At 42.0% G+C, this 27,157-nt stretch overlaps 1 protein-coding gene across 5 annotated transcripts in view; it reads left to right on the top strand.

Annotated features, from left to right (window-relative positions):
* Positions 1–27,157, top strand: part of klc1a (kinesin light chain 1a) — a 56,190-nt gene that overhangs the window by 6,220 nt on the left and 22,813 nt on the right. For 3 of the 5 annotated variants that reach the window (XM_030045117.1, XM_030045115.1, XM_030045118.1), the window contains exons 2-7: positions 7,327–7,585; positions 9,504–9,734; positions 10,966–11,044; positions 17,677–17,902; positions 19,335–19,422; positions 22,466–22,567. In XM_030045117.1, the coding sequence (XP_029900977.1) occupies positions 7,328–7,585; positions 9,504–9,734; positions 10,966–11,044; positions 17,677–17,902; positions 19,335–19,422; positions 22,466–22,567 (984 nt within the window). In that variant the 5' untranslated portion in view covers position 7,327. Of the gene's footprint in view, positions 1–3,780; positions 3,891–7,326; positions 7,586–9,503; positions 9,735–10,965; positions 11,045–17,676; positions 17,903–19,334; positions 19,423–21,291; positions 21,345–22,465; positions 22,568–27,157 lie in introns of those variants that run through there. The other 2 variants (XM_030045119.1, XM_030045116.1) reach the window with 2 other exon arrangements.

Below are 27,157 nucleotides of genomic sequence, written 5' to 3'. Positions count from 1 at the left end.
AAGTACACATGGTACACTAGCTTTGGAAAATTTTAGAAAATCAAAACATGAATTAATTCAACATTAATCCTTAACCACATTCAAAGACAGTGGCCAAGTGTATTTTCAAAGTAAGTTCATGTTCTTTTTAGTAGGCCTAATAATGCGTGTAATTGTGCCATTTTTTGCAACCCTGTCATAAAACATTAACCTCTCGTTAGCATTGGTTGCAGGAATTACAGTAGATGATTATCAGAGTGACCGCTAATGGCAGCCCCAGCTCCGAGCGAGTATTGCAGTCAGTTGCATGTGACCGAGGACAATTGGCTAACTGGTTCTTCAGGTTAATCCATTTGGAGGCGAGGCAGGAAGGTTCAAGCACCAGGAACTAGTCCTGTAGACACTTAAAAAACATGCAGCCACTGTGCTAAAGGTGTGCCGGTTATTGCAGCAGGACAGAGTGTGATGGTCAGTTTTATCTCGCTGTGTTTGATAGTTTCATTGATATTCAGAGCGGGGCTGGCGCTGTGAAAGCTGCCTGTGTTGAGCAGACAGATTCAGACAGTGGATCTCAGTGTAGGACTCACAGCTGGGCTTTCAATGCCAAGACTGAGAGCTGTCTATGAATATTATGAGATTCAGCACGCACAAACACACAAACACACAGAGAGCACAGCAGCACACATAACCTGCGGATTTGGTTTGTCCTGCCTTGCTGTTTTTTTTTTTTTTTTTTTTTTAAAGGTTTGTTTATCCAAAGTGCTCATGACAACATGCAGGTCTCCTCTCCCTCGCCGGCGTCCCCATGAGGCTGCTTGTTGTTGGCTCACAGATCCCAGAGGTTTTAAGTGTCAATCCTATAGTTTGCCTGCTGGGAGTAGGGAATGATTACTATGGTGTTGTATTGTTTCGGCAGGTTTTTTTTGTTTGTTGTAATGGTAGTAGGCTACTCAGCTGCCTCAATGAAAGCTTTGGTTTATATAATATACATACGTAAGCCAACCCACCAACACAATACTCACTTAAACCCGACACCTGAGGCACCGTACCTGAATGCAGAGCGATACTTTTGTTCTGTGGCTGAAAGCGCACGACTCGTACAGTTTTAGTCATTTTCCTATTGCAGACATTTGTTTTACTGTGTGCATAACAGGAGAGCAAACACATTTCTAGCCCACCAACCTGTCATTCAGCCACGGTGGCATATCAGGTAAATGTAAGTCGATATTTTGCAGTAGTGGGTAGATTGTTTTTTGTGGTAGGTTAAATATGAAGTGCACAAGTGTGTAAAGGCCGACAAAAACGGCAAACAATGAAAACAAAGTAGAAATTTCAAATAGAAGAAGATTAATTAACCAAAGTTGGAGGGAGGATGAGAGGGGAAAAGAGCAAAGCGTGACAGTGTGCAGTTCACTTTGCCTCAGATGAGCGACAGCCACTTGATTTCTTTCGAAAACATGTGGATGTTTCAGTTACAATACCAGTTTTGCCGCTTTACTTTTCTCCAGTTTTTTACTTTAGTGTTTAGCTGTTTTAAATCAAAATGCTTAAAGACATTTGCCTCTAGATTTGATGGTGCTCACTCAAGAGCAGAGAAGAGAAGACAACTTTGTGCTACAAATAACATTTTTTTTTTTTTTTTGACAAAATTTCACACATCCACTGGAAAAAAAAGTGTACATTATGAAAAATTTCAGTCTTGGGAATTTAAGAATTTTTGTTGTGTCATTCAAATGAGGTGTGCAATTATTTGGAAGGTCAGTATTTTTACCCGGTCTTATTTAGGTAGATTGTACATGTCACTACAAATACAATCAGCATTAAAGAAAGAGCCTATGGTTGCAATTTAATGTTAAGCTAAAGATTTCGGCATTCCTCTGTAAAATCACCACACAGGTGGTCAGTACGTTCATCAGGGGATCTGAATCAAACTGTGGCTCCACGACTTATTGGATTGAAGTTGGGAAAAAAAAGCCATAGTGCTTTAAGAAATATATTTTTTTAGAAGGCACACAGCCAGCGTGTTAATTAGTCAGCATGAGCAGCATCTGTTAGTGACCAAAAGAAATGCTAAAAAGCCCAAAAAAAAAAAAAAATTAGCAGATTAGGCGAACGTCCCATGGCAGACATTCATACAGTCTGCCATCTTTTGAAAACTACATCTCTGCTGCACTTTCTGTCCAAATAATTCCATTATATTTTCTGATATTGTTCAGCCTCGGGGCGGGGGGGGGGGGTTTCAGTAACAGTGCCACTGCTGTCTCTACACATCAGAGGATCTAAAACTTTCTAAGCCGGGGATTCAACTGATAAATTTAATCTCTTGCTCAAGGCTCACTCATGGAAAAAAAATATAGCGCTGCTCGTCATGTGAGCGCCTGCCAGAAGTGAGCCTGCGACTCATTTCGGGAGGTGACACATAGTTTAAGACAAATTGATTCAGAAAAAGTCGGACAGACATGTTTTCGCGCTGGGTTTGGTTAGCGTAAGATGTTTGCAATATTTGCCCGACGTCTAGGAGCGAAGGCAGCTACTCCGTTGCCTGTGGCTCCTGCTGTTAACCAGACGCAGAGGACCAAATCTGTTCGTTATTAATACCAGTCATACTTCTCATTTCCTGTGTTTGAACTGCGGAGTCATGGCTCATGACCGCCTGATTTGTTAACCCTGTTAGTCGGTCCCTGAAGCCAACAGCTGACATGACCGCTGACTGCATCAGTCAAGACGTGACGGTCGACTGATTTGATTTGGTTTTGATGAGCCGAACGGACGTCCATTATCATTTCAGCTTTAATCTGTGAGATTTCTGATTGGTGTGTCTGCACTACACTTCCAAGATATCACCTGTCAATCAAACAGTGTGGGGGCGGGACTTTGATTTTATTTTGACGGAGTTTGAGTTTCTCTTTTCTTTGTCTGTTCAGGCATGGTGGCTATTGCGGCTAATGTTAACCACCCAGTTCTTCTTCAGACTTTGGTGATAATTGAGTTGCCAACAGAAAGCAAGCAAAATCAGGTATTTTATTTATGTGAAAATGTCATGGATCATTGCTTTAAGATCAAATTTTCCAGTAAATGTAAATCGTAGTGTAGCAGCACAGAGGGCCGATTCTTTCTTCCTCCTTTTAGACTGGTCTCATTCATCAGATGTGGTTTTGAATCGCGGCTCTTATCGTTGGACCATCAGCCCACACATCACTGACGAAGCCTTTCTCCCTGAGCCGTGTTGCTCATCCCGCTGCTAGCGAAATTTTCATGCAAGCACTCACTGTTCCTCTCCTTCACTAATTCACTTTCCACTGCAGCTTTCTTCAAATCTAATTCTTCTCGCTTGGTGTTACATCGTCAGTCTCAGTGGATCTTTAGCTTCTTTCTATCTAGCTGTCTATCTATATTTATGGAGAGAGAGAATTAGATGTTGTTCTCCACATGGTGGGAGTTTGTTTTCAACCCCCCCCCCCCCCCCCCCCCCCCCACTCCACACGCCCGATATCTTTGTCTCCACCACTGCATTAACCTGATTATATGAAGAGTTGCACCATCCCCGGGGCTTGGCTTCCAACCAGCTATTTACATTTCAAAAGTTAAGATCAGAAATATTTCCCTGTGCCTTTCCCTGTGGTGCTTTCTGCTCCGAGACTCAAATGATGCCAGAAATAAAGGATTGTTGCTTCACAGGAAAGAGAAAGGCCCTTGCTGTCAGTTTCACTTCTGTTTTACACCGCCTGCAGGGTGAATTTGTTGTCGGGCTTGTTCTTTTCGTTCGGGGACATTTCTAATATTAACAAAACGGACCCTGTAATGTTTTGCGGAGGAGCATGAAACAGGGTTTTCTCTAGACCTTTTTTTATATGTAGATTTGTGGGAAATATTCCAGATTTGCTCGACGGCCTGTTTCATAATCAGTTCTGGTAGGTGTCAAGCTTTAAGGGTGACTGTCACATGCAAACTAATATCAGGATGAATAGACAGAGGTATTATTATTACTATTATTTGCTTTAGACAAAACTCTCTAGAAAAAGATGTGATATTATTTGTTGTTAAACCCAAGAATAGCAGTAAAAAACAATTTGTAGTCCGTTTGAATTTCAAATTGAATTGAAGGCGCCACTGGAAGATTAATGTCCGCCACCATACTAATGCTGATTAAAATTTTGCTGTGGCTGCTAAGTTTGTGTCCTCTACCGGCCACGTTGGCCGATCGCCAGCACCAGTGAGCCGTGTGGAAGTCCTGCTCTAGACGTCTAGTAGAGCCGGTAAAATCGCAAAAGTGTCAGGTGAATTTTTGTTATCATGTTGTTTGTCCATTCTCCTCCCTGATGGTCGCTGGAAAAAAGAAAAAAAAAAAATCCCAGTGCTGCTTAACCCTGGTCACTTGGCCCGAGCGTCTGTTTTCATTCTGCTGTGCTAGAGAGGCTGTTTCCTGCTTCCCCCCGTCTGCCCTCAGCTGTCACCTGATAGGCTGCAGGCGGGTTGCTGAGTCACATGGAGCGGGGCTGCCTCTTCCTGCGTCTGCCTCGGCTGCCCGGGCCGCTCCTCAGCTCCTGCTCTGCGGCTCGAGCACCGCTGCTCCACACTTGAATTGAAATGAGAAATCTGAAGCATTTCATCTGGTGCCATGGCAACTTATCTTGATGAGGGCAAGCTGATTTAACCCCGCAACAACATAGCAACAGCAAGGATAAGACTGATGTTTGGTCAGTAAAACCCCAAGAGTTGTTGTTGTTGTTTTTGCCCTCTGTATTTTTCACACAAACGTGTAAAAATCTGGCGTCAGCGCTCCTCTAATTATTCAGCTGCTGGGGAGCGGGTCCCGCTTTTCAGGCTGGTGTGCTTGCAGAGATTTATTAGGCAGCTTGCTACAAACTGCTGCTGAAGCGCCCGGTCATAATCCTGTTAGGAGTGCGTAATGAATACAAACCGAAGAAAGTCCGGGTGGAGAGGAGAACGAGCGCGCGAGGAGTCTGCTGAGGGACAATGTCATTAAAAAAAAAAAGAGAAAGAAAAAGAAAAAAGATATTGGCTTGCAGGGTGTGTTGTCCGGATATGTGGTTATTGCAGTCATTTTATCTACAGCTAATAGTTTACTTCCTTTATCAACAGAGCTGCTTCTGATTAGGCTTTATTTTTTTGAGCTACTAGTGCTGCATCATTATGGCTCAAATGAGGAACACCCACAATTACTCTAGATATTGTAATCATGATTATGCATAATTAGGATTAGGATTAGGATCAAAATACTTTGACTGTAATTTGGCCATTTTTAAAAATTGTTTTAATGTTGCCAAGATGCTGATATTGTGCTCCTCATAATTGTGGAAACTAAAATGTAGATACATGCCAAGTTACTCTAAGTTTTTTTTGTAGATTTTTATTGGATGGTATTGATTAAATACAGTTTACTAATACAAACTTGCAGTGCTCGTAGCAGCATTGTCTGCCTTACAAAGCTCTTGGAGTACAAAGTGATCTCTAATGATATTTAAAGATAATGTGTCCGTGTCAGCATGTTCAGACCAGACTTAATTCAGAATATCGGCTGCCACTGATGTAATCTAATCTGTGTAATCTAAAATGTTGCTAGCTATTGCGCTTCAGTGCTTTTCAAGCTTTTGTTTCCTTTTTTTTTTTTTTTTTTCTTTGTGAGCCCCCCTCCTCTTTTTAATATCTGCGAACCCCACACAGCTCCCAGGCTTCAGATTTGGATTTGAGCTGTCAGCCAGGCAGCAAGTTGAGCGCATGTGGTTTGGTTTTGAACTCCTCTGTTACATCAAAGTGTGTCTCTCTCTCTCTGTCTCTCTCTCCCTCCCTCCCTCCAGCCTGTTTAAAGATTCTGCTCTTTTCTATTTTTTTTTTTTTTGAGAGCACTTCAAACAGCGTATTACGAACGGCACGGTACATTTAACCTTTGTTTATCCAGCTCTGCAACACCCTGCTCCACGCTCCTGCGCTGTACTGAGCTTGTTTCCAGGAGAGCACGTTCACTCCTGTGAGGGAAACATGAACATTTCCTACCCGCTTTCCCCCGACCTGAGCATCACCAACGCCCCAATTGCCATCCTTCCAGGCACAAACACACCTCTGCAACCTTAACTTTAATCCTGTTTTCCGAGCCCATGCTGTCAGAGCACAGAATCAATCGAGAAGGCGGATGAATCACTGCTGCCTGTTGACCAGCAGGGCTTGTAAAAGCCTGCCTGCAGCAGCCAGGAAACTGACTTTGACTGAAACATTTGAGGATTACGTGTTGGCTCCTTCTTGAATTTTATGAATTTGTCAATAATTCACACATCCCTTTATGTCCTTCCCTCTCCCTCTCTGGCCTCTCTTGTTTAAGGATGCTTAAAAGCTCGCTAGACAGATTCATTCATTCATTTTTAGACATTGTTATGTTAAATTAATTATTGTTTTTATTATATGTTTTATTATATGGTTGGTTCACTGCAAAAGTAGCTGGTAGAGGAGACAGAACCAGTTATTACAGTCAGTATTTACAGTAGCTAGTGGTAATTCCCATCCCTTATTTCAACCCCGGTGGAGTTTGATGGAATTTATTGTTCTTTCCAGGCTAAACCGTGCCTGTCTACCGGATTTAAATACAATACTTGTAGATTTCTATCTCAGTATGACCCCAAGCTACCTCTAGGTTCCTTGTTTACATCAGGTTAATAAAATTATTTGGCCTCCTGCATCCATGAGATAAGTGTTCCTCTCTTCTTGTGCTCCAGATTGTGTCATAGATTTGCATTAATTTATGCTTGTCTCATTACCATATTGTGTAACTTCATTTCACTGTTTTACCAGTCACCACGGTACATGTTGAGAAAAGTCCTCCAGATGATGTTTGATTAGCTGACAAAGTAGCTGGAAGAGGAGAGAGCCACCTGACCTTCTACAGTATAGTTTACTTGTATTCACAGTTGTAATTTCCCAATTAATCTGAGTTTTTTAGAGTTTGATGTAATTTGTTGTTCTGTCATGACTTTACAGTTCACACTGTAATACACACTGGAGTCATGTAGACAGACTGGTTGGAGTCCTGTGCCTCTCAAGGTGCTTTTAGTTTCCTTCTTCCCACAGGATTTATGAAATTTACCCTTTTGCATTCATACAGAATGATGTTCCTTTCCATTTCTACCTCAGATTGTCTTTTAGATTCATATTCATATCCCTGTCTATTTTTACCATGTTATATAACTTAATACAATGTTTTGACACTCAGATTTTGCTCCAGGCTGTGTGAAGACACCCTTCCTAGATTTCACATACAGGATTTGCCCTTGTTAAATACTGTAGATTAATGCAGTGTTTTGATTTACCCTCTCCCTCCCCTGTTAATGCCTGCAGGATGCGTGAGGACATGTCCACCATGGTGTGTGTGAAGGAGGAGGAGGACCCTGGGGAGAAGCTGTCCCAGGATGAGATCATCTCACGGACCAAGCAGGTGATCCAGGGGCTGGAGGCCTTGAAACAGGAGCACCACTCCATCCTGGAGGGCCCGCTGCGCTGCCTCAAGCAGGAGGAGGAGGGCGTCCTGGTGGAGGAGAAGTCCCACATAATCCGCAAGTCCCTGGAGATGCTGGAGCTGGGGCTGAGCGAGGCCCAGGTACATGCAAACAGCCTCCCTCAGTCTTAGTCTGGGTGTTTGACTTGCCAAACAAAATCAGGCTCAGTCTGTTTTTATAGTTCAGCTTTCAGCCAAATCATTTTTCACTTACAGCCTTTCTGGCTCATCCACTTGAAACAGTGTTTAAACAGAACATATTCCTGCCCTTGTGCTGTTTCTACACCGTCAGAAATAAGTCCTTTTTTGTTTCACTGACCCACCCTCAATATAAAATACAGTAATCTTAAATCCGTCTTCCCAAAGATGTGTTTCCTGTCCTAAAGATGGGTCATAAAAAAAAGACAAAATTCCCAAATTTTCCTGAAATGCAAAAGAAAAAAGGATAGGATTTGTTTTTTCACAGGACAGTGATAAACAGTGTTTCCCCTGTAATTTCCTGCTGCTGAGGTGCTTTGGATGATAATTCTGTTTTTGTCCTGTATCTGTTGCTGATTGGGTCTAAGATATCAACTAAATGGACTAAACTTATTTTAGTTCTAGATAATAGTAAGACTAAATTGCACTTTTCATCTTAATTTGACATTCTCTGATACAGCTATGGTAATTTCCTTGCATTGGTCGTGCACCCCCACTTAATGAATACAGGGTTAAAAATGGGGATAAAACATTTAAAAAATGCTGGTGGTTTGCTGGGAGAGAGTTTGAAAACCACCAATCAGCTGTATCACTGCTCAGTTGGCATAACTCTGGCCTATGAGTCACTGATGATCCATGCATTAGTCATCGCCGGTGCTCCAGCTCCTCGTCACCGCCTCGCAGCAGGCATTGTCTAGCATACACTTCACTTCACTGCACTTCCACCTTTCACACTTCATTTTCCCCCTGATAGCCGTATTCGCCCTTTTTTTTTTTTTTTTCTCGGTAGCTTGCAGTTCTGGCAAACTTATGCGTTTCATATTTTTCTGCTTAATTTCCCTGCTCTGACGCCATCACATCATCATGCCTCCAAGTGTTTGTGTAATCACACCCCTCTCAGCCTTTCACCTAACAACATGTAAAGCTGTTTGCTGGACACATTTGCCCAAAATGCCCTGCAGTGCCATCAGTGTACACATTTTTAGTGGGAAGGGTGACTGTTGCATGCCTGGTACACATTGAGCCGCCACGTACTCTGTCGTTATATAACTTAATATTCAGACGTTTGGGTGTTTTGTTCCCTTGTATTGACGGTACAGCCTCCTGTCCCATGTGAATCATCCGTTTTGGTACTTGTGATACAGGGACATTGCCAGCTTGCCAGTCTAATTTTAAGTTACAACCTGTTGACTGGTATCCACAAGGACCTCAGATGGTTTTCATATGTGGCCATGTCAAATCCAGTTTGTCAGCATTCACTCATTTTGTTGTTTTCAGTTTAGAAATGTTTATTTCAGTGCCAGTTCTCCTTTGTGAGTGGGGCTGTTTTCTCTAAGTGCTGCCTCCACTGACAGTTCTGTCACAAACACAAAATCATAAGATGTGACAATAACATTTGATAGGCGACTTGGTAAAAAGCTACAATTTTTTGCCTGAGAGACACTTGAATTTCAGTCACATTTGTGAACAATAACATAACAATAAAGCTAAACTTTTTGGCAAAGTAATTTAGGCAGCTCACTTAACTTGGGTATTTTTCTACTCTATGAAAGATGTTATTCCTATGACAGTGCAAAGGCTTATAAAACAGGAAACCATCTAGTCTGTCATCTCGAGCTATGGAAGACTGTGTGCAGGAGTATAATTGACAGATACAATCTAAACAATTAATGCAAACTTACAAAACAACTGTCCTTTTAAGACACTTGAGATACTACAATACCTCACACTGTCGTATTACAGATATAGTAAGGATTTGGTATTGAGATCGATTTTAAGATATTTTTCATGCGTGTGATGATACTCCTCTGTCATCCCCCAGGTGATGATGGCGCTGTCGGGCCACCTGAGCTCGGTGGAGTCGGAGAAGCAGAAGCTGCGGGCTCAGGTGCGTCGCCTCTGCCAGGAGAACCAGTGGCTGCGGGACGAGCTGGCCGGGACGCAGCAGAAACTGCAGAAGAGCGAGCAGAGCGTCGCCCAGCTGGAGGAGGAGAAGAAGCACCTGGAGTTCATGAACCAGCTGAAGAAGTACGACGAGGACCTCTCGCCCTCTGTGAGTCCATAGGGCTTCTCCTAATCATTAAATATCTAATGGTTGAAGTTCGATTCAGAAACAAAGGAACACAGAGGACAGATGAAGTACCACACTACATTGAAGTTGCATTGGATGGCGACTAAACTGATGAGAACGAATTGGAAGCCCAACGATCAAATGTGAAAATGACCCATCACATCCTAACTAGTTGGCACAAATAAATGTATATTATCATTAAATATATATTACTTACACAAGAGGATACAGTTTTTCATTATAGCAAGCTTATTTCATTAATTAGCACCAAGCAGCTGCAACCAGATGTGGGTGTCATTGGTAAATTCAACTGATGTTGTGTTTGGTTTCATACATTATTAAAAAGCACTGATGTCCAGGTCATAGCCATTAATCCACTGATGGTTGGAACAGCTGGGACAACAAACAGCTGGCTGCGTATTGCAATTAATTACATGTCATTGAACATCTCAGAGCTCTAAAGATGCATTTGGAGCTCAGGTTTTTGAGACATCTGTTATACCAAACTGACATTTTTAATATTGATGTTCCCTGCAAGTGGCGTTAATAATTTGTGGTTATTGCAGTAATAATCTCAGAAGGCAATCTTCATTGTGATTGTGGAAGTGACCGTTGAATGAGCAGCACCCATAAGCCCAGTAAAGAACTTCCTCAAAGTGTCAGGGCCTGTATTTAACTATTAAAACACCCTTGTGGTGTTTTTAAAGCAGGAAGGATTGCCATCTAGCTCCCTGGTGAGCTGGGCATGTTTTTCTATTTTATTATGCAGTGATTTTTATCTGATCAGGATTTTTAATGTGCTCTCAGTCCTTAAAACAGTGACCCGCCAACCTTTTCTGCAGGGTTTAGGGCTGTTTAGACATGCAGCTCCCAGTCCCTTCTCATCAGGAGTATTATTTCCTGTCCCTCCCCTCCCCCGCTGCTTTCTCTTCTTTGTAGCTTCTTATTCACTTCCCTGAATACCTTACCAGCAGCAGAACGGAGCGGGAGCTATCAATAAAAACTACCTCACATATGTTAAGTAGCTTGAGTTGTGCCTGGCCACAACCAGGCAACAGAAAGTCTGCATCAGCAAATAAACGAGACATTTCCTCCCTTAAATTGAGAGAAAATCCAATCAGCTGGCGCCTAATCTTTCTCTCTCTCCCCTTTCCTCCATCCTCTGCCTCCTTGTATTCTCTCCTTGTCTTTTGGTGCCTCTGTCCCGTCGCAGGAGGAGAAGGACTCAGACTCCAGTAAAGAGACTCTGGACGATCTCTTCCCAGATGACCAGGACGATCAAGCCCCAGGCAGTAAGTGTCCCACCTTCCTCTTCCTCTTCCTCTCTCTGCTCTGAAGGTTTGCCAAGCGTTTTCACTCTGCGACCCCAATAAGAAATGCAGTCTCTGGCCTTGGGATGTAGGTTTAATAGCACGGGTGCCCTTGTCATGTGGCTGCAAACCAGAGGGCGGGTATGTGACCCACTTTAAATCCGAAACCGTGCTGCAGCTACGAAAATGAAGAGCAGTAACAATGTGAGTTGTGAAATGGAGATAATAATAACACCACTTATGATGAAATAAAATGTTCTTATTGTAGTTTGCAATGTGTTTTACCAGTCACATAAAACAAGTTGAAACATGAAGGCACCACAGAATGGAAAGATGCATTTTGAAGGTAAAAACAATATAATCCTAAAAATATTGTCCAGCAGATGTCATAAACCAACAGCTCTATAAAAATGGGTTTGAACCCTTTGAAATATGAGCACATTCACTCAATGTAGTTCAAAACCTGAAAAATATATTAAAATATTATTATTATTATTGTTCATACAAATAATAATAATAATAATAATAACAAAATAATTTTAAAAATTAAAAAAAAACTTTTTTGATTGTTATAATTCTATATTTAAATTAAATTACAAGAAATTTTCAAAAAATTCAAAAAGTAAAAAAAAATCAAGAAAATTACAAGAAAATAACCAGCCTCACCACCACCATTATCACATCAAAAAAAGAAATGTAGAAGAAGAAATGTAAAAATAAAGAGAAATAAAGTTAAATTTATTCAGATGGTTAAATTAAACTACAAGCTCCTGGGCTTTGAGGAGTTAAATTATTTAAAAGATGGTGCCAACCAGTTTGAGTAAAATTTTTGTTACTATGAAATATGACTCTTTTCAAGACCTTCAACCATTTAAAACACTCAAAAGTTGCTGATGGTAACTTTTTTGCCCCCCAAAAAGCAGCTTTTACTCTCATGTTGACAGTCAAGTGTCACTCCTGTGGAATGGATACCTCATTTTATTAAATAAATAATAAAAAAAAACCCTCTTCCAATCTTTATGCCCAAACCCTCACTCCCCTAATGTACCAAAGTCAGTCAGTGGATTTCCCCAGAGTTCGACTATAAATCTCATAATATACAGCCGCGAGTCCCCCGCCATGTCATCACTCTTCAGCCGTTTTCCTCGACCAGATAAATCTCTTTTGCTGTCTCACTCATGCTCTCTCACTCTCCCTCTCACACACGCACGCCGTTATACAATACAATTTTCTCCCCAATTTTTCTCTTGTCTCCCACTCTTCATGTTCGCCCCCTCCCCCACTGTTTAATGGGGTGCTCTGTCCATAGCTGAGCGGCCCAGGCGGCTCAGAGCTTCGCTGGCTGTGAAGGCCCATTAGTCAGGACCTCGTTCAGCCTGGCAGCACGCCAAACAGAGTGGGAGCCTGGCGGCCACATCACTGTCAAACCCTCAACCTCCCGTCTCTGGCTACTTTCATGGAGCGGGAGTCAGACTGACTGACTGTTTTTGTTGCTAATGGTCAACACAGTGTTTTTGCAACGGAGGAATGCTGATTTTGTTAGCAAGATGAATATTGCTGTCACACCACAGCAGGTGCAAGTTCAAGTGAATTTAATGTTTTGTTTTGTTTTGTTTTTAAGCATGTTGTAATCACGTAGACCAGTGGTTCTGAAATGGGGGTACACAAACTCCTATATAAGTCATGTATCAGGTTGTTTATTCAGGCACTGATGGAGCTGGATTGCACCTATATGCAGGCTTTTTCTACCAATTTTGTTTTTTGCACTGGTCAGGGTGAACTTGGCTGCAAAAAATGTGAAAAAAATGTGTGAACCGCTGACATAGACATTAACAATACCTACAACATTTAGACCAGGCTCACCAGAGATGGAAAACCACCTTAATTTTGATTAATTAAATGAAAAAAATATTGCATTTTAAAGAAATGAAGTCACAAGTATCATGGCACAACATCAAAGAAAAAGAACAGAGTAGATTAAGGGGGGAAAAATGTAAATTAAATGAATTTGCATGTCAGCATTTCCATGTCTTACACAAAACTTACTCACCCTTATGTTAAGAGTCCTTCAGTTTATTAAATTTGGCATTGTGTAATAAAATAAAGTCCAGTGTCCTACCAGGTTTAGGTAAAGCAGTGCAGTCGCTGCCTGAGAATTTCATAGATACTGTATCTCTGTATCTGTGGTTTTTCTAGATTTTGGGCTCGGCTGAGTATTACTTACACGAGCTGCTGGTTGCAATTAAAAACCACCGAGCGACGTGTTACCACACTTCACTTGGACGGCTCGGTAGAAACTTTTTGCAAAGGGTTTGTGATGTCGGTTTGGCTCCCGGCGCCAGTTTGTCAACCAGTTTAGGTGAACCGGAGTCCAGTTCAGGACTTGTTGGACTGTTTGATGCTGTTGCCATGTTTTCACGCTGAGCCTCTGTCTGTTCCAGCCCTCCTCCCTCTTCTTTTAGCCATCTGAATCCATGTTTCAGCCCTCTGGAGGCTGAAATGAAAAGCTTAACATTTATAAAAAAAAAAAAAAAAAAAAGATATGTATTAAATCTGCATCTGCTTTGAAACTGCATTTAAAGTTTGGTGATTGTTTTGGCTGGTCAACTGAAACTTACAACCATTACTTTTAGAAAAAACAAATACAGTTTTGGAATAAAATGATAATGAGACAGTCTCTGGTAGAAAGTGCTAATAGTAATTTCAAGTAGTGATAATAGTAATACTAAATAAAAGTAATAGTCGCAATCTCCCTGCTTTGGCTGAAATTAAAGTTCTAGCTCAGGTTTATCATCCAGAACTAATAGAGCAGGTTTTAATGGGGATACTTCCCAACATTATACCTACATTTCTTCATGTTTCAGAGTGAAAATCGTCTCTATTACTCTGCTCTCATTTCTCTAACAGTGGTAGAGCTCTTGCTGCGGTGAGCACCATTACAGCGTTAATTATGAATAGACGGTAACGGCAGAGTTTAATAGCCTGTAGCTGTAGGAAAGGAAGAGGGGTGTGGGTGTAGCTGAAGCCGAAGATTTAGTTTCAGCAGCATCAGTCGCAATAAAAAGAGCATCCGTTTAGAGGTCAGTAAAGTGTAATGGTACAAAAGAAACGGCTGAATTATGAGATTTCTCGTCTGAATTATTTAGACATTGATGTGGATGTGAAGGCTGCGTTTCCAGTAATTTACAATCGCCTGCAGCTGTAAATAGAGAGAGTGGATGAACAGAAAAGTAGATAAATAATTTAGAATCCTTATTCATGTGTTTTTTCCAATGAGAGATTTGTCATTTGAACAAAAAGTGACACCCTCTCTTATGAACATTAATCATAGCTTTTAAATAATGGGAGGTAAGACTATATACATGTATTCCAAAGAAGGAAAGATAAAGATAAAGTTGAGGTACAAATTTGTTTCCAAAGTATGTGCGCAGCATTTTGGAAATGAACTCCTAAAATGTTTAATGAGGTGCAGTATGTAAGTATGTAGGTGAGGTAATGTAATTAGGGAAATGATAACAGGACATACAGGTCATACTATAGTAAAGTTACTGTATATGCACTTGCATTTTCACACACTTTACATGTCTGACACACTCATTACACCACCGGACGCATCATTTGCATACGCTCACACACTCCTACACACAGACAGTGCTCAGAGGAAGTATGATAAAATACATCTAAATGTGGTACCAAATACCAAAAGTTGGGTTGGGAGTAATTTCTGCCTGAAATCTGTGATCTGTTCCTGGTGGTTTTCAAAATGTGGTCCTGGGACCCTAGATCTCCCTGAGGGTCTTCCCAGGGGTTTGCAGCAAAGTGAGGAATAGTTTAATTTCTGTGTAATTGAAATGCTTATGAAATGCATCTGAATGTAGCCTCAAGATGTGTTCAGACACCTTTCACAAGCATTTAACCCTTTATAGGGCACTCATTGAAATACTTTGAAATTCAAAAAAACAACCCTAGACTGTTATTAGAGAACATGACAGGACTTTATTACTTCTATAAAATTTTTCTAAAATTTTCATTTTGTAATAGAAAATCAAAGCCATTGAGATTGGTCAAATGCCACAATCTTGTGACCTGGGATGTAGAGCGATCTCTGCTGATTGGCTGGGTGAAGACCAAATGATTATTGAACTAACTGAGACAGGGGATGGACCTGATATGTAAAATTTCTGAAATTACCAAAAATAGTCACTTGCCCTTTAAAGGGTTAAACAAACAAACAAACAAACAAAAAAATCTGACATTGGTCCGGCATCACCGATCTGACGCTTAAATCATTTAATAATTATAAATATAGTATTTTATATATATATATATATTTTTAATATTCTGGATTCTGTTTTATGAATGTTCTGCTGATTTACATTTAAATTTATTTTTTACTTTTTTTTCTTAATTTTTAAACTTAAGTTCCGATAATATTTTGCTCATTGGCTGTTTGTCTTTTTCTCATGTTTTTTAAAGGAATTGACATCGCTGCTACACAAAAATATGTATTTTTAGATCATGTTTTAATCTCACAGCCTTGAAGTTATTCAACAAGTGTGACACCTACACGATTTCATAATTAACAGAAACCAAAATATCTTTAAAAATCATTCAAGTGGGTGTTCGAGGCTTAATGACAGTCAACTTGAGGGTTCAGAGCATGAAAACGTTTGAAAACCGCCGTGTTAGCAGATGATCTAACTCTGTATCAGGTCAACTATTTCTGTGTGTACCAGCGGGGACAGAGACTAATTCTGTCCTGGTGCCCTTGAGCAAGGCACCAGCTGCACCAGTGTAGTCACTCAGCTTCCACCAGTAGCAGCTGTCTGGTGTGAATGTGAAATGAGGTGCTGCTGGGAAAAAAAACAAGCTCAGGTGCTTGGTCATACCTGGATGAACAAAGCATTAAAAAATAACTCACCTGAAGTCTCTTTAGTGGAGCAATAAAACTCCTCATGAAACAGACGAGCGGAAATAAAATCACTGCTGTGCCGTAGATAATATCTGTGTGCGTTTAGTGAATGAAGAGATCAGAGGGATGAAAGGAGACGGAAAGAAATGAGAGAGGATGAAATGGACCCAAGAGAAAAATGTGGGCAGAGAGACGGGTCGCACTCAGGATCTGCCTTTGCACAGACAAGGAACGCATCATCAAACACTCATTAATCCTCTCTTTACGTTAAATAGAGTTCAGCTGAGAGAGAGAGAGAGGGAGAGAGAGAGACTATGTGCGATATGCTGGGCTAACAGTGGACTGGATTAGATGTCCCCCACCCTCCCATCCTTATTCAGTTCTTCTGAAAAGCTTTCAGGTTTTGGTGAAGCGCCGTCTGCGGCAGTGAGGAAGATAATGATGACGGCTCTGCCTTCTAAAATGGGCTGAAGGCTTATACTGTGACTGTTTAAAAAAAAAAAAAAAGTATTTGCAAGTCAGTCGGTTAGCTCCAGAGTGACTTGTAATGAGTGAACAGGTAACGATTTTTGCCTTTTTTTTTTTTTTTGAGTATCAAGGATAAAAATCAAAGCTGGAGTGATTTCCGTTTCCCCTGACTCTGAGATTAAACTCAAACACTGACGCACAGGTATCGAATTGACTGTCAACAAATAATACACACTTGGACGACCAGGTTTGAAGGACGTCGCATCATTTTTATGTGTAGAGAAAGACACAAAAATCGATTTGACAGGTTTCAATATTTAGGAAACTCTAGATGTCAGTGCTTTCCTTTGTTGTGAAAATGCCATTGAGCATTCCTGAGCTTCAAACACGTGTGCTCTATTTATCTGTGAACATTTCCCGCTGCCGTGAGTGAAGGTAGGCACAGGCTGTTCTGGTGCGAGTGGGTTTGAACACCTGGTATCACTTCGGCCTGTTGCTGCTTCCGCCTCTTTGGCTGCTGTTATTACTGCTGTGGGCCGCTGCCGCTCCAAGCCCCAGCAGCCCTCCTTCAGAGTAAATATAGAGCTGCCAGCCTTTAATAAGAAACCCAATCAGGTGCTTTCCAGACCTCTCCCTTATATACACACATGCACACACACTAACACACACACATACAGAGAGAGAGACAGGCAGTATGCGACTAGAGAGATTCCATTCATGTCTTCTTAACTCCATGTGAACTAAATTACAGCAGTCGCTACAATCAGTCACTTTTCCAGAGTGAAGTCAGAAGACTTTCATGACCATTGTAATGTTAAAACAAAGTTCGACTGTAGTAGGAGAACAGCGGTGTGGACTAAATTTTTGAGTTGGCTCCCGTTCCAAACACAACACACACAAAAGCACCTGATGTTTAGGACCTGTCTATCTCGAAATATGTTTTTGATATAGTTTGTCATCACTGGCAGCTCGCGTGGATTTTTCTGCTAGCCTTTCAGATGTCTAAAATTTCATTTTCCAAGTTTACTTTTTGATGTGATCCCACCGGGACAATGCTAACAATTGGTTGTTTAAAAGTTGCCAGAACCATATTAAAGATATCTCCAGGTCCAACTGCGCCTGAGTCCCTGGCTTTTTTCCCCCTTTTTTAGCGAAGAAATATGCATACTCTGATTGCCTTTTAACTGTGATTTCTATTCTTTTTGCCCTTCCCTTTTCCTCCATGTGTCTATAGTCCAGCAGCCTCACAGCAGCGCTGCGGCGGCTGCCCAGCACGGAGGCTATGAGATCCCGGCCCGCCTGAGGACGCTTCACAACCTGGTGATCCAGTACGCGTCGCAGGGCAGGTACGAGGTGGCCGTGCCCCTCTGCAAGCAGGCACTGGAGGACCTGGAGAAGACGTCTGGACACGACCACCCAGATGTGGCCACCATGCTCAACATCCTCGCCCTCGTCTACAGGTGAGTCTGTCGAGACCCCTCTACGCAGGAGTGGTGCTCAACATGGGGCTCTGGGATCTGTAGCAGGCCTAGAACGGGATCTTGGGGTTTCCTAGCAGAAAGAGGAACAGGTTGATTTCACTACTAATGTAATTATCTGGACACTTGATGACATTATGAGAGAATGCGCACAGAGAAATGATTTTAATGAGTAGTTTCTGGGGGCATCCCGGTGATGTACTGTGAAAAACGCATTTCACATGATGCTAAGGCTAAGCTGCAGCAGCCTGAGGTCTTAATCCGGCCCAGACCCTTTGCTGCCTGTCATCTCCTCTCTCTGCCCTGTCTGTCCCATCTCTCTCCACTGTGTCTGTCCAATAAAACTGGAGTACCGAAAAAAAAAAAGAAGTTTTTAGTGCCTCCTCCCCGTCTCCATGAGACTAATCCTATCCTCACTGCTTGGAAATGTCTTCATAAAGGTATTACACCAAAACATCAACAAAAATAAAGTATTAAGCATAGGTAAAGAATGTGTGGGAGCTCTCAAAATTCTGGTGGTTCCAGTTTTGGGATGAGTATTCAGTGTGCTTCAAAACATCATAACAGTACAACCCGTGAAGTCGACTTAACTTTTTGTTTGTGGTCCTCACTGACTTGTAAATTCCCAAATTCCCCAGCCACTTTTCACTGTTTTACAAGCCTCTCAGGTTTTCAGAGTGGAGTGGAGGCCCACATCTTTTGGGATAGTGACTGCTGACCAGCAAGTTTCAGACATAAATGCAGTGTGAACAGGTGAAGAGATTATAGCCTTGTTGCACCATTTGAAAGCCCCTCATCACATGATCATCAGCCTTTTGTTAGATTTTTTTCATCCTATGAGAAAGTGGTGTTACTAATATAGCTCGTCCTCTTCTTGTCCCCTCTCTAACCTTGTGGTATGTCCCTCGTAACTTTCGGTACCCGCCCTCAGAGCGTATATTGCGTGAGCGGCCTCTGTGGGACCTCCAGATGACAGCTGGGTGCCTGTATACGTCAGAGGCAGAGCTGCAGCCACAGCCAGAGATTTACAGTACAGTGCTAGTGTTAATTTCTCAGTTTGAGCAGAGCGGAACAAAAGAGTGACACACAGGAGCCGGACAAGTATTCTGCAGGGTCGGTCCCATGTTGTTTACTTCCACAAATCACAGCGTGTGAATAGTGGGCACCGGTCTTTGGTTTCCCCGGGGGAACGAGGGACCGGGGCGGCTGGTTGTCACACAGCTCCAGTGTTGACTGTGGGAACTGTAGGAAAGCTATTTCTACCATGTCATCTGAAAGTAATGGGCTGTTGGTGGAAATCACCAGTATGGTTTATATCTCCTCTTTTGTTTGTGTGTGTGTCTGTGTTACTGTGCCTGTGTGTGTGTGTGTGTTTGTCTGTCTCTCTTTGTGTCAATGTGCCTGTGGGTCTCAGGGATCAGAACAAATACAAGGAGGCAGCCAACCTGCTGAACGATGCTCTGGCCATCAGGGAGAAAACTCTTGGCAGGGACCATCCGGCAGTGAGTATCTTTTATTTTGTTTCTCAGATTACATCACTTTTGTTTACCGCTGCAGTTTACAGACCTGGGCTCTGCACATTAAATGCACCGCAAAATCTGATATCTGTAAGCTGCAGATGTCAGTATTTGTGACAAGCGTCAAATATAATTTAGCCATCATGGACAAGCAATATTTGCTCACAGAAAGTATTGTCATTTAAATGAATGTAACTGTATTATCTTGAGGAAAAAATCATCTTGCAGCCTGGTACATAAAAATAAGCAGAAAAACATATTAACATACAAAAGCATTTATTAACTGCCATACAAGATCATCTATCCAATAAAAAACTGGACAACAATGAACTTCTGACTTTTATATAATAAATACATTAACAACAGTCAAACCAGTTAAAGACATAGGAAATGAAAGCTGCTCACCCTGGAGTATTTAAAAAAAAAAAAAAATGCTTTATTTGGCAGAGCAGGGCATCCAGTGCACAGCCAAACAGTTTAGAAAATTAAAGGAAGACTACAAAAAGATGAAGCCTGGAACATCTGGAGATTGAGGATGCCTTGTCCTTTTAGTTTACATTGTTTATGTGGTTTAAGACAGCACTTTAAAAAAAAAAAAAAAATTAAATGAACACATTTTGTTTACATTTTTTTTAAAACTGTGTTCAAGTGTTCAGTTCTCTGGCAGGGGTCTAAAGATACTTAAAATGTTATGACAATGTTTTGCATTGATTATTCCTCAGAAATTGAAAAATATATATTTTTTAAATTCAGATTTTCTTATTTCAGATTTTATTCAAATTATTGGGAGACTATCAAACCGTGAATCCTGTATCGTGAATCAAATCATATTATGAATTGAGTAAATCGTTACAGCCCTAGCCTGCACATACTTGTGGCTGCTGTCCTAGTTTTGTCTTTAATGAAATTCGGTCCAGAATATTTGACCCAGCTGGTAACCAGGTGTACCTCAGACAGCCATCACAACACTTTATATGGCACTTTTTTTGTGGCACTTATTGATATCAAAGACCCCTCAACGTGAGAAATGACTTGCTCCTAGTTGTAAGATGCAGCACTCTCAAGATATGATTACATATGAAACGATATATCAAAACAGTCAAATGTCTTCTTTATCTTCCTTTCATATAAATATAAAAGAAAACCTGCACTTGGATGTAAGGTTTTGATGCACGTCTTTTTAAAATCTGACTGCAGCTGCTTGTTTTCTGCCGGTTAAACCCTCCAGCTCGTGCTGTGATAAACCGGTGCTTTGAGACTACAGTTCCTGGCAACCAGTTGACATGATGCATACCGGCAATACCTGATGCTTTCACCCACGCCATAATAAATTGTCAATTACTGGAGCACAATTGACCGCACTGCAGGCAAGATGAATTGAAATACTCATTTAATGGTCAAAGAAGAAGCGTTTCTGCATTTGAAGGTGTCTTATAAAGTGCTAACGATCAAGAAATGCTGTGTTCGTAGCAGGAGGCAGCAGCACAAACCACTCTAATGGGACAAGAGCAGCGCAGCCTGATGAAGCCTCCGGGGAATGCTTGCTGTGCTTAAGCTACCTACCTTATACATTTTTAAATTACCAAAAATTGAGGCAATTTAAATTGGCAAGGGATTTTCCGCCCCGATGTATTTATCCAGTTGCCTGGCCTTAATTGCCAACGATCCCATTGGCCCAAGGTGGCAGAGAAAAAACGGCCAGGCTGCAGTCCAGCACGACTTAAGCGAACACAGAGAGGATTTCACTCAATTAAATCTGTTCAGGTGTGTGTGTGTGTGTGTGCGTGTGTGTGTGTATGTGTCAGTGTGACTGTGAGCAGACAGCTGGTCCACTAACTGTGTTAACCCCAACAGGCCTGTGTCTTCGCCCTCTGGACCTCCATCTCTCCCCACTGGGTGAAGCTGAGGTTAGGTTCCCCTCCCCTTGCCCCTCCCCCTTCTCCCCCCTCGCGCCTCCTGTCCCACCACCAGGCGCCTCCTCCTCCTTCTTCACAAGGAAGTGATTTTTCTTTGATTCGATATCAGGAAATCCTAAAGTTTTCTCCACAGTGCAACCGATTCTTATCTACCGATGATTCACTCACCGTTTCTTTATTATTATTTTCTTCACAAATTTTTTTGCTTGTTCATTTTGAATCTATAATAGTCATCTCCCCCTTCCCCACCTCAACACCTCCAGTCTCCTTCTTCTTTCTCCTTTTTTTTAATCTCTGTCCTGTCTACTCCAAGTTCCCCTCATTGCTCTCCTTCCCCTCCTCCTTCTCCTGTCAGGATTCCTACTCAGGTCGGTTAACTCTACAAATATAAATTAGCTAATTATACAGAAAAGTATGGAAACATACTTTTGCACCGTCCCGATATACACTCGACTCCACATTTTCCTTTGCCATCTCAACTATTCTTTTATTTGTCGCTGGAAAAAATAAGGCTTATCTGCAGATTGATGTCGTGTGCTTTCTTGTTCAGTTGTTGCTCACAAGTTCTTAAGATGAAATGGACATGAAAAAGAGCTAAGGAGCGTTCAAAGTATGAGATTTAGAGCTGAAACTGCAGGAGCCGTGTCTGATAGTCTTTCCTCCCCGCCTTATCTCCGCTCTTCCTCCTCCTCCTCCTCCCGCTCTTCCCACTATCGCTGCTCCACATGTTGTTGTACACCCCCCCCCGCCCATCTCCCGTCCTCCCAGTTCTTCCACACGGGCTGCACCGCCTGGTTTGAATCAGAGTGGGAGGTGGAGGTGACTTCCAGGCAATTCATCACACAGCTGGAGATCCATCGTACGGCTGATTGGGATCAAATTACAGCCCACCACAATCACTTCCTGTATCCGCTCGTCCTCTTCCTCCCCCCGTCATTCACTCGCTCACCAGATCAATGGCACTCTGCTGCTGTGGTGGAGTCTTGCGGTTGCACACACACTCTGCGCACATGGGTGAAGATAATTGAGAGTCGCCCACGAGCTTGGAGAAGATCTTTGAATCACATATATATGTCTGTTTGTGTGTGTGTGTGTGTGTGTGTGTCTGCCAGGTGGCTGCCACCCTCAACAACCTGGCGGTGCTCTACGGGAAGAGGGGGAAGTACAAGGAAGCGGAGCCGCTGTGCAAGAGAGCGCTGGAGATCAGAGAAAAGGTGGGTCAAAGGTCACGGAAAGAAAACAAAAATCGAACTCGGTGATACTGGGTGAGAAATGACGAGAGAGGAGACGCGATTTTTTTTTTTTCCCCCACTCCAAACCTGGCAGACGGTGTTTTGTTTGTCAGTTTCTTCTGTGCTTTTACAACCTCCTCACATTTTGTACTTTCTGTTTCCCCACGTGGATGCAAAGACAGCCAAAAAACAAGCAAACACGCATACAATATGGCGCCTGTGAACCCTCAGTTTTGAATACATCAAAATGAAAGACAGACATTCAACAGCGAAGCGCTAAAGTGAAGTGAAATGTTTTGCAACTCAAGTTCTCCCAAACCAGGATGTGTTCGCTGTTGAAGCCGCCGAGTTGTTCTAACTCACTGGCGAAGAGCCGCTAAATTGTTAGATGGCCTCTAAAGCGAAATAAAATATTGCAGACAGAATTGCCACTTGCGCCGCAAATAAGGATGTTTGTTGTGTTTATTAACATTTTGCTGACCGTTTTGTCCGTTTAGATGTACTGAATGCGCCCAAGGAAGCAGATTAAACTCAGATTTTGCCGAAGGTAGCAAATAACTCATTTTGTCCTCCTTTTCTAAGTTTTGAATTGTCAGACTTGGTGACTTTTTCAACTTGATGTGTTCCCTTCAGCTCATTCCCCTTCCCCTATTCTCCCTGTTGCTTTCTATTATTCAAAGAAACGTGGTGGCTTTGGAGAATCCTGATATCCTGAGAGATTTTCATTATTTTGTCTCACCTCTAATTCAGCGCTTATAAAAGTGCTGCTCAGCAATCCTGAAAGTGAGGAAGAGTCTCTTTTTATTTATCATTCTGTGTCAGTGCTCCGTTCTTCCCTTTGAGCAAACATTCCCTCTCTCTCCCTTTTGCTCTCCTCGGAGATTGAGACGTCAGCTCTGGTTTAGCTGAGCCATTTCATTTTTTATGCTCCTTAACTCAAACGATAACGCTCTCGCTTAAGCTGGGAGATTTGCCACTGAGTTTTCCTGGACAGACGAGGAGGTGGGGGGGGGGTGCAGGGTGGCAGAGTTGCTGAATCAGAAGGAGACGTTTTCCCCCCGCAGTTTTGGCTTTTTATAGAAAGCTGTTCTCCCTGACTTTGGTGGGTGATTGCGTCCAAGGTTTATCCCTGAGGAGGTGGGAGGGAAGCAGGGAATTAAAGGTGTATGTGCATCTCTCGGTTAATTCTGCAAACTGGTGCTGAAGCATTCAGGTCTGCAGAGTTAGTTTATTTTGCCACATAAAACACATAAAACACAGAAAACATTGTGAGGTATCGGGCAGGTTGCATAGGTGATATAAAAAACAGAAGGCTCATAACACATCGCAGCTTTGAATAAAGCTGAGACGTTTTTATGAGTCCTTTTTTTTGTTTTATGAGCGCTCAGTTACAGAGTTGCTGTAACTTGGTGTGGGTTGATTAAAGCTCAGGATAGCAATATGTGTGATGCTTGTTTTTTTTTTGTTTGTCCAACACCCATTAAAACGGTGTTTCATCCAAGCAGTGATTTATGAATGGCGGTGATGATGATAAAAAATGTCCTGTATCAGGTCGCAGGTTTGATCTCTACGGCAGCGAATGTGTCTGACTGTGTCAAAGTGTCCTTGAGCAAGATACTAAAACCCTGTGGATCCCAAACTTTTTTTTTTTTAATGTTTCCTCGACTCCTCCGCCCTCCTGCTCGTGACCTGAAAATCAATCTCTGGCTTCCACCCTTAAGGCTGTCTCAATCTGTGAAACATGCAGAGAGCTGTCGAGAAGTGAGGAGGCTTCAAGGAAACACAAGTGCATCCCATGTTGAAGACTTTCCTTTTTTTTTCCAGCCTCTAAAATCTCCACCTACTTGAAATCTGACATTTTGACTCATGGCTGTGTCACCACTTCTTAAGTACAAGTGCAGATGTTCCTCCCGACTGACAAAATACATTTATTTTAGTTCTTCATTTTGTCATCAAAACTTTAATGTATTCAGATGTTTTCCATGTAACAGCGTCAACTAATTTCAAGTAATTTGAATCAGTGCACAAGTTGCCCACACAAGCTTTGGCATCCAGCTGGAATGGAAACAGAGGGCTGTAAACAAATAAATATTGCTTTTCCCCCCAATTTCCTCAATTTTCCTCATCAGACAAACAGATCTTGTTGTGTTCATCACTGCTGTGATCATGCCACTGTAATAACATTAAACAATTTACCCAAAACGTTAATTTCTAAAATACCACAGCTAATGTTAGATTGGGAACGTGAAGCCCTTTCAGATAAACCTACATTATGCAGCTGGGACTGGATCACTTTTCAACTAGTGAAAGCCAAAAAGATGAAGAGCTTACATCAGATTTCATATCTAGATAGGCGAAATGACAGATGATCAACACGTCACAAGTAATTGACGGTGCATTAAAATAACTCTTGAACGAGCAAGACTGCCTCATTTGGAAGAAGCACATTACTTCCATCGCTCTGTCCTCCCAGTTTTGCATCTCAGTTGGGAGGCGCTAAGGCTCAAGGAGGCGATTTACACGGAGGAATGCAGAATAAGTGAATGGGATGGCTGACCATTACCACCAACCTGTCCCTTCAAATGTGTGCATGCATGTTCACACAAACAAACATGCTCCTAAAATACTCAGTTATTATTGAAAATCCTCCTTGTGTAAAGCATAGTTTCTGTCTGCACACTGTGTATCAGAGGCTGTTGGCCTTTATTTCATATGAAGGTAGGGCTTCTTCACAGAGCTTCCCAGAACCAGCCGCAGACTGCAGCACCTTTCAGCTTCTCAAGTCGTCACCCCCATCAATAAACACCGATCAATACCTCCCTGACTCGGACACGGCCATTGTGTGTGTGGCTGGTGGCGATCCCTCTGCAGCTAATGATGTTTACAGGCGAGCTGTCGGCCCGGCTGCTGAGTGGGAGGCAGAGCGAGGATGGAGCACAGCTCAGGTAGCTTTACATTTTGCTCCGGATCACAGATAGCGAAGCTGTCAGAGTCAGACAGGGAGCGCGATGAGGAGATGATCCTCGAATGCTGGCGAAGGGTTTTTATCTCAGCCCTTCCACAGCAGCAGAACGTGCTGCCGTGAAGGGAAGAATCCCCCGGGAACCAATGATGAGCTCCTCCTCGGTGGATCTTTTTTTTTTTTTTTTTTTTCTGTCTCTCTCCAAGCTTTCCAACGTCAAGCTATGCTGTTTTTTCCCCACTCTTCATGTCCGCCCCCTTTTCACAGCAGGTAATGGAGTGTTTTCTCAATAATCAGCAGTCAGCACTACAATACATAACCCTCTTTCCCAATCTCTCTCTCTCTTCCTCTTCCCTGCTCTCTATCTCAGTTTTACTTCCTCTTTGCCATCATCTGTCCCCCACCCTCTCTGCTTGCGTTTTCTTTCTCCTTCCTGTCCTTCCTTTTCCTAAATCTCACTCTCTCTTCCTGTCATCTTCCACCCACCTCTCTCTCTCTCTCTCTCTCCCTCTCACCCTCTCTCTCTCGGTCTCACAGTTAGTCAGACTCGATCACTCAGTCCTCTGTGCTTGCCCACTCAGTCTCTAATGATCCTCCCCCTGCATCCCCTCAGCACTCACTCCACTCCGCTCTAATGGCTTTAAGCCCTCTCGGCACACAGGGAAACAAGCTCTCATATCCAGATTAATGCAAACACTTTCAAAGATTTTTTATTTTTTACTATTGCACCTTTGCTTCACTTGGCTGCTCAGAGAGAGAGAGAGAGGGCGATATCCCCTCCTCCTTGTCATTTTCTGTGATAAATTCTTTGCGGGCTCTTGTTTCCAGTGCGCCCACTCGTGTCGTGTTGCATATCTACTGTATTCAGTTTATTTGATCAGGCGGGTCTGTCATCCAAACACCAGGCTGTCATGAGTATTTATTATGGATGAACGGCATGGTAAAAAATAAAAAATCATATTGTGATTAATTGTATTGTTATTGCATCTGCGGTATGATCTGTGAATTTAGCAGTACTGATCAGTATTGCACTATAATTTTCATTTTCACTGAAAACACTGTTAAAATGATGATTGTGTGATTATTGCTGGGTCTGTGCCAAACAAACATGTTTTCTTACATCTGGAAAATACAGGGTTTTTTTTAGTCCAGGGTGTCTCCATAGCACTGTAATACTTTATTTACAACAGTGTTTTCTCACACATTTTACCTTTACCAAAAAAAAACAAAAAAAAAAAAACACCTGCTCTTTTGTTATTTGAATATTGCACTTGGCCATATCACGATTTCGGTAATATTTCAGTTAGCTCTAGTATATATGGATATGGCATTTTAAGGAGAGGTGGAAAGAAACAAAGTACATTTACTCAGCTGCTATACTGGAATACAGTTTTTAAGTATTGGCGCTGTACTTGAAAGGGTGCAAAGGTAAAAAAAAAAAAAAAAATCAAAAAACATGATTATATAAGTTTACTAGTTTATTAAGGATCCCTGTTAACAAGTACATTGATGACGGTTGAGTTTCCATGAGGAATAAAAGTCTCAGAAACATAAACTAAAACAGAAAAAAACAAGACTTAAAACAGAAGAAACACATATGTACAACACAA

Source organism: Myripristis murdjan, chromosome 22 (genome assembly GCF_902150065.1).
Source record: "Myripristis murdjan chromosome 22, fMyrMur1.1, whole genome shotgun sequence".
Classification (NCBI taxonomy): domain Eukaryota; kingdom Metazoa; phylum Chordata; class Actinopteri; order Holocentriformes; family Holocentridae; genus Myripristis; species Myripristis murdjan.
Note: the sequence above shows the minus strand (reverse complement) of the source record. Positions and strands in the feature narration are given on the sequence as shown.